General features: G+C 33.7%; 1 protein-coding gene across 3 annotated transcripts in view; it reads left to right on the top strand.

The window, feature by feature from the left end:
• Positions 1-13,351, top strand: part of CCDC178 (coiled-coil domain containing 178) — a 503,460-nt gene that overhangs the window by 338,290 nt on the left and 151,819 nt on the right. For all 3 annotated transcript variants that reach the window (XM_034943399.2, XM_057300489.1, XM_055102765.1), the window contains exon 21: positions 10,097-10,246. In XM_034943399.2, the coding sequence (XP_034799290.1) occupies positions 10,097-10,246 (150 nt within the window). The remainder of the gene's footprint in view (positions 1-10,096; positions 10,247-13,351) is intronic.

The following is a 13,351-nucleotide window of genomic DNA, read 5'->3' as shown; positions in this document are numbered from 1 at the left end:
CTATAGTAGGGGTCAGCAAATGTTTGTCTATAAAGGAACAGGCAGTAAATATTTCAGGCTTTATGGTCCACTCAGTCTCTATTGCAATTACATAACTCTGCCACTGTAAAGCAAAAGAGACTGAAGACAATATGTAAACCAATGAGTATGAGGTGTTCCAATAAAATTCATCTACAAAAGCATGCAGGGGCTGGATTTGGCTGGAGAGCCATAGTTGGCTTATCCCTGATCCAGAATATCATTTTCCCCTATACCAAGATTAAATTATTTTGGGAAGTAGATACATCCCAAAATGGTTATCTGTAGAAAATTGCCTTAGATATTTTATATCATATTTCTGCTTGGGATACGTTGCAAGGTTTGGACAGTGCCCTAATGTGAACAACAGTACCAGGTGAGTAAAGATGCTCATAATCTCTTCCTTCCCAATAAAGCAGCAAAAGAATGAAGACATTACCAGTAATTCAACCCATAAGGATATTGTATTAGACTGCAAATTATTTGCTGAACTTCTCATAGTTGGCACATCTGTGGCAATAGCCCTAATGTTTTCTGACCCTGAATCTCCAAGGAAAAGACTGAGGCCTATTTTTTTTTTTTTACTTCAAAGCACTCTCCTCCATGAGTATCTAATTTATTTTGAAAGGCTGATGTAATTCTATAGGGTATTCAGAAATTAGAGCATTTACATACTAGAATCTTAAGGGTTCTGCAATTCATACCCAAGATTAGGAGGGGATGTAAACCCAGAAAGGGTGTCAGACTGAAATTAGGCTGGACCCTAGCCTTAATGTTCTGTCCATGTGTGACCTTGGGCAAGAAATTGACTTCCTTTGCCCCTATTTCCTCATCATCGATGTAGAAAATTTTTTTTAAATTTTTATTTCTGAAGGACTTGCACCAAATTGTTAATGCTATCTCTGGAGTATAGAAATGACAGTCACTGTGAAGAAAGGTTTTAATTTTCTACTCCATGTACCTCTCTGTTATTTTGTGTATAATATAATCAGCATGTATTACCTCATAACAAACAGATTTCTAAAAGAAATATTTAAATTCTGATGTAACATAGATATGACAATAAAACTGACATTAAATATATAAAGTGCTTTCAAAATTAACCATTTTCTACAAATGTAAAGTGGCATCAGGTTATCTGACTACATCAATGGCAACTTGCAAAATATACATATTTTAATCATTCAAAGCTTTTACTTAATTTATGCCATAATATGTGTTCTGGAACCCCTTAGATCAGTTTTTCTCTCATTTGTAATGAAGTTTCTAGGTACTGTTCTTACAATTTCTGCATTTATACAGTACATTATTACTTTATGATAAAGTTAGTTCATAATTCCTTAACTGTTTTTGCTGATGACCTTTTAAAGTTGCATAATTAGAATAAGTTGTGGTTATTGTATTGGAATCTGTATCCCATGGGCCAAGAAGGCAGCACATTAATTCTCTGCATCACCCACTCGATGTGCAGTGCCATCAGCACAAAGATATTATTCTTTGTAATTACATAAAGAAAGGGTCTATTTAGTGTTAACTGACCTTTCTGTGACTGATCAGCCTTTTCCGCCAGTGAAGTAGAAATGTATATCATTAAAATGTGAGTAAATAGGAAACCTTTCTACATCTTAAACTGTTCAAATCAGGAGGTACACATGAAGAGGAAATGGTTGTTCAGCCTTTCACATGATGCCGTGAAAAGAGGAGCAGACTTTTAAAATATATATTTTAGAATATATATTCTTAAAATATATATTTTAGAATATATATTCTTAAAATATATTTTAAAATATCAACAAATTAAAATATAATTAAATGATTATAATGCATAGGAATAGTTAACAAGGGCATAACATCAAATATGTTTCTAACACTCTTGATATCAGAAAAAAATATTAAACTCAAAAATATATTCAGGATTAAAAATTTTAAGTTTATTTAATACACAATTAATAAATTTAGAGAAATTATTACTGTGCCCGTCACTTACTGGGGACAAAAATTGTGCCACAGATTATTCTAAGACGTCATATACTTTAAATACTGTAACCATTTAAATCATGTCCTTTAATTTAGAAAACATCATTGGGGATATAGATTAGGTGAAACCGATTTTTGCTCCTTTTCTTATTACTTAATTTATTTCTGTAATCAGTTATATCAAATTATTTGAAGGGACATAAATGATTTTGAAGAAAACTTGACCCAATGGAAATTTAATAGCTAACACAGGTGGCATTTGTGTAAGGTTTTCTTTAAGTTATTCAATAGTTATAGGAGGAATACTATAGTCAGTATGGAGATAAATGTTTCTTTCTTTAACACACACCCACATTGATCAGGTGTTTTTTAATAATTAATAAGCATCTGTATTTCTGGGTCAGGTTTTCCCTGCTAAGACCACATACAGAGCTCTTATATGAAATATCTCCAGAAATCAGTTGACAAACTGATGCTTCCTTGAAACTTCACTCATCACTTTTGCTGGAACTGATCTCTCATGGAACTACTATCGTTATGTGGATATACCTTTTATCCTTCTTCATGCATAATGCATCCTGATGTAGTTAGCTTTGTGAATGCCTCTATTCCCTTATCTGATTGCAAGCTCCTTCTGCCATGAAATTGTGTGCTTTTTCATGTTATTATCAATAATTCTTCGTCAAATATATACAATAAACAGAGACAAAAATAATAATAGGGAACAAGCAAGGTTAACAAAAGATGTTCAAAAATTCTCAATGAATTTCTTCTGAGTTCTGAGAGGCAATGTCATAATGTCCGTTAGTAAACTTTATGCATAAATCAATGCAGTAGCTAAATTTGTAACCCAGTCAGGAAAGTAAGATGAGGAGTCCTTTGTGTCCTCATATAGTTGGGAGCTGGGGTAGGGCAGCTAATGGAAGTATTCCCCTGGACTCTGGCAGGGACAGGTTTGATTGGTCAGCTGCGTGTCACAGGCTTTCATCAAACAGTGTCATAAAGGTGCCCCTGCCAGTACCTCCCATACTGCTTTTCTGTCTTGCTCAGTACGTACTTTTGAATAAATGAGTGAATAGAGAGCATTTTGTTAAACATGATAATACATAGAGTTTAAGGTATGTAATAACCTTGATGCAGAGGATTGATTTGTTCATTTACAAATCAAGAATGTTCTTTTAAAACTAATTATCAGAGAACTCGCCTTGGACAAGAGAATGGTTTCTATGGCAGCACAGACAAGGAAGTGGGTCCTGGGAGAGTTAAAACAGTTATTTGCTCCTCTGAGGCTTCAGGGTATCGACACATATCATTCTTGCAGACTTGCTTCTTGGAAACACTAGGGAGAACTCTTGCTTTCTGTAGTAATTGGTGTATAGATTTTAAGGGAGAAGCAATGCAATAATGCTTCTATGCACACTGTAGGTGATGCCCTTAATAAAGAAGATATTTTCTCCCTGTCTTCTACATTGTTAGAGGATCAGCCTGTATTTTAAACATTTGTGTTAATTACACTAATGCCCGTGAATAAAAGTCGGGGATGCTTTTGAAGTTACTCACAAAGAGACTTGGAGCCCGCTTGTCTTGTTTATTCTAAAATATATCCCCTGTACATGCTATGAATCAGTCTCAGCACCAATACCTGCTTTAAGGACATCAAAGCCTCATGGTATGCAAAACTATCATTCCAGTGCTCGAGAAGGGCAGAAATGTACCAAGGGCATATAAGAGGACTGTGGGGATTCATTGGGATGAGATCAATGGTGTAATGCGTGGGCATGTGCACAAGATCATATACTATTGAAACAGTGGTGCTTGGAACTGACATTACTTGTAATGCTATGCATTGATAGGATACTAAATATGTGGATACATGTTATTGTTTACACTTAGTAATATGCTAAAGTCAAAAGACAGCAGAACATTTAACCTTATCTATGAGAGTTTAATTCACAAGCCATAGGCAACAATAATCTACTATTCCTAAGGGGCCAAGAAAATATTTCTCTTGACTCTGACTCCTCCAAATTTGCTCAGATATATACTAACCTTTGTGGTGGGGCAGCTTCGATCTTCTGATTCAAATCAATGATTTTTTTTCTTCTGTGAAGCTTTTTGTTTATGCTGTTCCCCCACTTGATAGAATCAATTCCACTGTAACTGGAATAGAATTGTTCACACTTCAGCCTCCTCCAACTACAGCTTGTAATCCTTGGCGGACAGGAATTATATCTTATCCTTCTTTTAATTCCTGGCCTAACCATAGAGCTGAATCCGTAAAGTAAACTTCCCAAGGGCTTGCTCAACAAATGATTAAATAAACAAAAAAATGAAGAAAAGGCTAGATGTGAGGATGCTCTGGAGTAAAATCAATCAATAAATACTAACAATACATTTTTTTTGTTTTCTGATGGTTCTGGTGGGAAGTCCATTCTTTCCATCCATGAGACTGAAGTGAATGTGGTGCAGTCTATGCAAGAATATGGATGTGGTAGCAAGAGCTGGCAGAGCTCTGGTGAGATGAAAGAAAGCAAGGAGCTGTCTGCAGTAAATTCTTAATAACCAAGAATTAGGGGATGACAGACAGATCATCAGAAAAGATTAGCTAAGACAGCAACAGACAGTTACATCAGGACAGGAGAGTAGAGTTAGAACTGGGTCAGAAGATGACAGCTCTCTTACAATACATAATTGAAAGAAAAACCTAGCCCCTCTGCCTGGTAAACTGGATCCAAATGCCTACATTAAGAGTAATTAAGGGTATATATGACACATTGCTATGCATTTAGTCATAGACACCACGATGATTGTACTAACAATAAGGTATTTGTAAACAGCTATTTCACTTTTTGTACTTATATGTATAGTGCAAATATTTTAATCATAACCACCTTTCTAGAATGTTTGAATCAAGTTTTTTTCTTGTAATCTCCTTTGGCATTAGTCCACCTTTGATTTTAAAAATAACAGTTCAAATAGATTTAAACTTTGTCCAGGATAAGTGTCTCTGGTGGAAGCTCCACAGATCTCCAAGGGTAGCATTATTCTACTGCATTCAACCATAGTCCACAGTTCTACAGGTCCCAGCTTTGAAGGTCCATGCATTTGGTCTTGCCAGGGAATGCATCAGACCTAATCAAATAATGAGATATGGAATCATGTAGATCAAAAAGCACAAGAAACTAACAATATATAACCAATATGCCCATATTTATGTATAATTAACAGTAGCCTGGGACCACATTCTAATTTCCATAAGTGGCCTGTTTTACCTATGTCAAAATGCTGTGTTAACCAGATTATAATAAGACAGTTGCTTGGCAGAAATGGACTTAGAACTATGGAATTCAGTTATTTGATTTAATTATTTAATGTCATTACATTTTATGAAGACTGCATTGCATATAGTGTTTAAAAGTGCTGGCTCATGTTTGCGAAGGGAATATATTGGATGGTTAAGGGTACAGGATCTGGAGCCAGTCTGACTTGATGATGCAAAGCCCAGCTTCACTGCCTAATAGCTGTGCAAACTTGCACAAGATATCTGGCATTTCAGTTGCTTTGGTTGTATAACAAATACCCCAAAACATCATGGTGTAAAATGACTATGCTCATGATTCTATGTGCCAGACATTTGGATAAGGCCGAGCGGGGATGGCATGTCTCTGTTTCACCCTTTCTGGACATCAGTTGGATGACTTGGAGGCTAGGGGTTAGATTTATCTTCAGCTGACTCACTCACTCACAATTGATGCTGTTGCCTGAGAATTGAGCTAGGACTGTTTGCTGGAACACCTACACATGGCCTCTGGCCTAGATTCCTTACAATGTGGTGGCAGGTTCCAAGGGTGAATGCCCTCAAAGAGAGGGCCAGGCAGAAGCTGTATGCTTTCTATTATATAAGCCAGCCTGGGAAGTCACTTAGCATCATTTCTACCATCCTCGATTAGCTGGAAAAGCCACAAGTCTACCCAGGTTCAAAGGAAGGAGAAATAGACTGTACCTTTGGATAGGGAGTGATAAAGTTCTGGAAAAAACATCGAGACTGAAAATATTGCTGTGGCCATTTTTGGAAAATACAGTTTACCTCAACTGATATCTCTCGGCCTTGTCTTTCTTACCTGTGACATGAGGATAATAATATAAAGTCTCAGATCATTGCTACAAGGATAAATTCAGTAAATACTGCATTCCTAGCACAGCTCCTGACTATAGTAAGCACTCCCTAATATTAGCTTTTACTCTTTTTCTAATTCTCATTTTTGTCATCAAGCTAATGTAACACAGTATAACTAATACTAGAGTGGAAGTGGAATGGTTTCCAGAACTGAGACAGTTGAGGCTTTGGGTCTGGAGGAATGTTTCCTGTTGATGGGCACCGGCTATGTTAGTGTCCCTGACTTTATTTCATTTTTGCTTCCAGTGCTTATCAACTTCTTTTAAAGTGGCATATTCTTTTTAGGGAGAGGAGGGTTGTTAATATCTTACATTCAGTTACAATACAGATTTACTATCCTGGGTAATTTTCTTTCTTCTGAAGGTGACTGTGTAAGTCTCAGTTGTTATTTATTATATGTGGAATTTATAACTTAACAGGCAAGTTCAGCCTTATTTCTAATTTCTTTGCTGTATATCACAAAGTGAAACAGAAATATGATATAGGCTTATATTTTTATATTTTTATATTTTTATATAAAATATAAAAATTTTATATTTTTATATTTTATATTTTTATATTTTTTTCCCAAAAAGAACCAGTTTTCTGATTGGAAGTCCCTAGTCCCCACTTACCCAGTGAGAGATGAGAAGAGGGAAAAATAAACTGAAAGTGGAGAAAATTGAGGAAAAGTCCAAGTGGAATCTATGGCTTAAAGAACAAGAAAAGTCAAGTGGGGGGGGTGGGGAGTAGAACTACTATTTGTGTATTTTGAATACTCAACCTGTCTCCATTTTTCAGCATTTTTGCTGACAGAGAAGGAAGCCAAGCCTTTCCTTAGCAATGGTTCTTCCACACTTTGGGGATCATGGGCTAACTAAATAACCCAAGAAAAATGCTGTGTACAGTTTAATGAGGTTCACATACCTTCTGAAAGTCAATGATTCACCCAAAATAAAGAATTCTTGTTAAACCTGGACAATATGGTTATCTTTAGAATAGTTTTTAATACAAAAACATATTGTATGATTTCTCTTTATATACTTAAAAGAGTATATATACACTTAAAAGTGTGTATATATATATACACCTCTCAAGTAGTACAGTATCAAATAGTATAATGAATGTGCCATATTATAATGGTGGTTATATTGCCGATCAGTTACTTCATAGAAGTTGAAAAATAAAATGTGTGGTTCCAAAGGGCACAATATATATATTTCTGAACTAATATTATGTGCATACATGCATTTACTCATTTACTGAAAACCTGTGCACCTACTTACGTTAGATTCTTCACAGTGCAACATCCCTTAGGGCGAACAAAATGATGGTCTCATCCCTCATGGAACCTACAATCTAGATTTTGTTCAGTCCTTATAAGCATAATCTTTATTTTATAATAAAATATTTGGAAAAGAAGTTGTAATATCCCCAAAGTATCAAGGCTTAAAGAAAAATTTGTGATAATAAAGAACAAACCATCACCAAGTAAAATATTTTCCTTAATAAACTCTAGACAATATGGAAACTATTAACAAACATTCATTACATCTCTTCTCTTCACCAAGCTATCTTCCTAATGTTTTACCATCTTAATAAGTATTAATAATTGGAATTGAATAAAAAACAATAAATCTATCTTTGAGAAAGTGTTATATGTACTTAGGCCTTTTGAGTGAATGTAATAGTATGGAAAATAAAAGAAGTGAAAAAAAGAAGAATTCTACATTCCAGTTATCCTTTTATAAGCTATTTCCCTTGCACATATTTCCACCAACAATTATCATTCCCCATTTGTGTCATTTACATTTAACAATATTATTGGTTAAAGTTAAACAAGTCAAAGTTGTGAGGTGGACTCTCAGTTAAACATTTTCAGTGTCGAATGAACACTATTATTTAAAATTAATAAAACTTAAACTTCATTATACATCTGAAGGTCACTGACTTTCAGGAATAAGTAGTGAATTGATACATCCTTCATATATTCATTACTGGAGAATGATAATGTAAAATATTGTGACTGATGTAACGTTTTGAAGATTTACTGGCATAACTACACAATTTGCTTTTTTGGCATATATTCTAATTGCGATATATAAAGTGGAAGAACTGGTATCATTCAGAAATTGAACATGTATGCATTTAGAAATAAAACTGCATATTAAACATTGAGCAAAGTATATATTATAAAATATTTCCCCAATTAAGTTCCATTAAATTGGTAAAATGCAAATCCTGGAACTTTGTATCACTCCTCTCAAATTAAATGTTTGTAGTAGCCACCTAGAAATGGAAAGAAAAGCACCTGAGAAGTAGGATGTCTCAGATATCAGAGTTGTGCTTAGATTTAATCAAACAAACAAATGAACAAAAAATTCAAAATGATTCCTATTCCTTTCTAAAGTAGAACATTTATCAATGTTACAAGTTAATCACTTCAGGATTGGATTTTAATATTAATGTCAAAATCTTAAATTAGTATAGCTATCTTTTGAAAAGAATCTCCACCAAAGGAAAATATTAATAGAACTTTGTCCTCGTAACAAAAAATAATTCAATGTGATTTTAGGCAAGTTTATAGATAAAAATTTCTGAAGTTTTAAATTATTGTGACAGAATTAAGACAAGGGCATTTAAAATTATTCTCAGTTGGTCATTTTGGCTTTTTGAAGAATAGCTATGACATAATATTTATCATTAGGGATCAATATGGATACCAGGCTTTCATGAGAAATATGTTTGTTGACTTTAATAAATCTTCAAGTGTGTAAATACAGAAATATTTGTACAGGCAATTTTCTGCTGAATTACATTTCCTCTATACACATTCTCGCATGGCAACATATTTTTTAACAACTTATACTAAGGGTTTGTTGTGATGGCAATTTTCACAAAGAAACAATTTTAATTGCTTCACAATGGTTATTTCTGTATCTAGTTATTTAATCATCATTATCATCGTCATGATTAATCTGCATTTATATGTTTTGACAACTTATTTTGCTATTATAAATAACATTGTAATGAATAAAGCATTTTGCTTAGGATAGATTCCCAAAAGAGAAATTACTGGATTAACAGGTTTGAAAATATTTAAAGCTATTGATAAATACCATATTTTTTAAGCAGTCAGAGTAAGTTTTCTGTGCAAGAAATGTAAAAAAAAAAAAAATCAGAAACTAAACTCAGTTCAGGCATTTAATTTAAAATTAAAGATAGCCCCCAATTTGCCAATGAATAGTGATGCAAAGTTATTTTCTAAAGAGTTTATATTAGATTTGACATATATTTATTTAGTCATGGAGGAGGACATTATAAAGTTCTCAACTGCTCATACTAGCAGATTTAACTTTTATTTAAACATAACTAAAATATATTAATTATAAACAATGATGCTGGGTGCTTCTAAATTTTGCATTCCCTATTCTTTGTCTTTTACTCTTTCCTCATCTATGTTCTTAATGTTTTCTGTGGGTACCAACATTCTGAACTTCATGGAGATGAAGTTCTAAGCTACAAGGTACCATCTATTCATTTAAGCACAGGGGCTAGAGAAAAGTATAAGAGGACAGGAAACTGTGAAAGTGCTCCTGGGATGCTGATTAAAGGGTCCCAGGACTGGGCACCTTTCAAGGCATGATAGACGGAAGTTCAGGAAAAAGGCAATGAAAAGAGGTGAATTAAAAGTCAGACTAACTCTGATGAATCACACATTAATGCTAAAAAAAAAAACCTGCATCAAAAAAGAATATTATTAAATCAACAAAGGATATTGGTATCAGGAGAAACATTTTTTGGTTATTTTGTTATTTTTCTACTATACATAATAGAGCATGTTTAGATAATTTAAAAGATGTAAAAATTCAAACAAATCCAAATGATTTTAATTGCGTTTATATATATATACACACAATTAAATTATATTTTTTTACCTTCTAGAAAATAATAGCTGATTCACTTGAAGAAAATCTGCGTTTAGCTCAAGAGTATCAACAGCTACAGACTACATTCTTAAAAGAAAAGGACAATTATTTCAATATATATGATAAACAGCTATCACTTGATACTTCAATTAGAGATAAGAAACAGGTATTGGCTTTTCTAATTGTTTTAAGATAATGATTTATGTCATATATGCACTATAAAAGTAAAAAGTAGTCAGTTTGGGTGCCTCTGATCTGACGATGATATCCACAACATGGCCTATTTTCTCTGTGTAGTTTTGTTGTATATTTATATCAACCTTTTAAAATTGAATTTTGAAAGAATATTGGCGAAATGAAAAGCTTGGTTTCTAATCCACTATTCTATAGTAATTTGATTTTGATTAATATGACCAGAAATGCCAATTTTTTATCTGTAGATTTAAATATATTATCATAGTCTTTATATTTCAATTCTAAGAGTGGGTGATTTCCCATGGTAGGCCTCTAAATTGTCCTTTTAGTATACAGGCTCCAAATTCTGGTAACTATTTTCTTATTAGATATGGAGATTAATTGGAAACTTGGAAAAATAGCTGACTTTCTCTAATTACTGAAAATCATTGGGAATTCTAAATATATTTTATAAAATCTTCTGTAATGGTAAGTGGAAAGGTAAAGCACACAATATGCTATGAATCAAAAAGGAAGAAAAAGTTCTATTACTAGAGTGTTATAATACAGCCACTTCATTTATATTCTCCAGATACTTAGTAACAATAAAAAATATTTTCCTTAAATATTTGTTTTCCCCCAGGATTCAAATTTCAGAAAATACAGTCATTATTTTTTAATAATTAACCTAACCATGAAAACCAAATTGATCCTTTCTCCTACTGGTATCACCCATATTGTTGCATTATAAATCAGTAGTTTAGAATAGCAGTGCTATACTTACAGCTATTATGGAATGTTGGGAAGGCAAAAGGTGGGATTTTAATGCAAGTTCTACTAGCTCCGTGAGCTTGGCAAGTTGCCTTTTCCAACCTCAGTTTTCTCATCTATAAAATAAGATTTACCTCACAGGGTACTTTGTAAGTAATAAAAAAGAGCCATTCATAATAAGTTACTTTAAAATTTAAGGGATGCTATACGACTGTAAGTAATTATTACATTCATCTGGCATCCCCCTATGTACTTCCCTATTTCCCATCCGTCTACTCTCATGAAAGTTAAAGCTTCTGAATACATTGGGAAAGAGAAGAATGCATTTTTCTCTTAAAATCTTGAAATGATAGCAAGATGAAGATACATCAAGGTACAAGTGTTTGGGAGGCTAAGGTGGGAAGATCACCTGAAGTCAGGAGTTTGAGACCAGCCTGGCCAACATGGTGAAACCCTGCCTCCACTAAAAATACAAAAATTAGCTGAATGTGGTGGCATGCCCCTGAAGTCCCAGTTACTCAGGAGGCTGAGGCAAAAGAACGACTTGAGCCCAGGATGCGGACATGGCAGTGAGCCAAGAATGCACCACTGCACTCCAGCATGGGCAACAGAGTGAGACTCCGTCTCAAAAAAAAAAAAAAAAAAAGAATGAAATAAGTGTGTTTGGGAAAGAATTGATAATACAACTATCTGCCAAAATCTTAGTGTCCTCAAACCATTTTGCAGGACTCAAAGAAAGGGCATGTATGTATCTATGAAGAATTTGCCCAATCACTTCACGCATTTGACATTGTTATTTGAAATTAAATATGTTCTATTTGTTGTTCATAATTGAGAAGCAGAAAATAATCATTGACTATACTGTATTTCCTTTTCTAATCGGGGGGAGCAAAAATAAATTATATGTGCAGTTATCTGCAGTTATCAGTTTATAAAGAATCACTTGGTGGCAAATGACAAATACATTCGATACATGCATAAATAGTGGAGACCCCATGCTTTTTAAGAGAAAGCCCTAACATCACATTTTCATAGTAAGAGCAAAATTATCTTGATCTCATTTTGGAATTAAAGCAAATCTTGATGCAAGATACAAGGACTGAGACTATAGTAGGAACAGACAGTGGAGATTGCTAGGAGATTGGGTTTATGTTTGTGATCCCTCAAACGAATCACTTTGAGCACACCTGTTTCAGGGAAACCTTCAAGATTTATTTGTACTTCCAATCATTTTTCATTTTCATCCTTCAGCGATGGAGGTCATTAAGTGCAGGCTGCCCTTGTCAGTGTCATGTAGGATCAATTTGCTGCAATGGACAGAGAGGCCTTACTGATGCTGTTAAATCTGTCAGTGAGAAATCGTATGTCATTAGCGTCTAATGCACTGCTTACAGGATGGAATTTGGCCAACAAAAATGAGAAAACTCTTTAATATTTTAGTCCATTTCCTTGATATTGCAGCATTTCCCATGTATGCAGGTTTTAGTTCTTTGGCTAGTTTAGTTTGGGTACACAAAAGCACTATTCAGTCTCTGATTCCCTTGTTGAATTCCCTTGACAGATAAAATGGATCTCACTTTTAGGAATTTTGTGCATCTTTTTCCTGTTTTAGACTAATTTCATTGCTTCTGAACATGAATTCCTTTTGGCATGGTAAATAATTATATTTTAATTATTGTGCTTCTTAGGGACTATTATTCTCTCTATACAAAGTATACATTTTCATACTTCTTTGTATTCTTATGCCAAGAGTAATAAAGAAAACCTAATGAAAGAGTGAAACAAATTGAAAATAATGTCTCCTTGCTTGACACAATCTTATATACACATGTCTCAAATGTTAGAATGCTATAGTATTTCTCTTACTGTTAATATTATGTCTGCTTTATTTGCTTGTGTTATCTTTGATACTTTCCTGTACTTTTAAAATTTGTAGCAATGGGTATTCTTGCCTTTAAAAATCAGAAAGAGGCAAAAGCAATTATGCAAAATTCTTATTTGCCCTGTTTGTGGGTAACGATAGAAAATAATCCAATCTAAGACTTCTCAGATGTCAAAATTAAAACTAACACTAGAAATACATGAAGGAAAACCTCTGAAAAACAGATTATACTTCCATGTGAATATAGACATTTTTGTTAGAAGCTTTCAAATACTTTTTATAAAAATAGGTCATTTTTAATATTTTATCTTAAAAGATAAAAAAAATCCATGGGTATTTTGATGAAGTCACCATGTATTTGTTTTAATTGCCACCCCAGATTCTTTGTGCCTGCACAGAAAGGTAAGTTAAGTAAGCACGCAGATATTGAAGTGATCTGTTGGT

The sequence above is a fragment of the Pan paniscus genome, chromosome 17 (genome assembly GCF_029289425.2).
Source record: "Pan paniscus chromosome 17, NHGRI_mPanPan1-v2.0_pri, whole genome shotgun sequence".
Lineage (NCBI taxonomy): Eukaryota > Metazoa > Chordata > Mammalia > Primates > Hominidae > Pan > Pan paniscus.
Note: the sequence above shows the minus strand (reverse complement) of the source record. Positions and strands in the feature narration are given on the sequence as shown.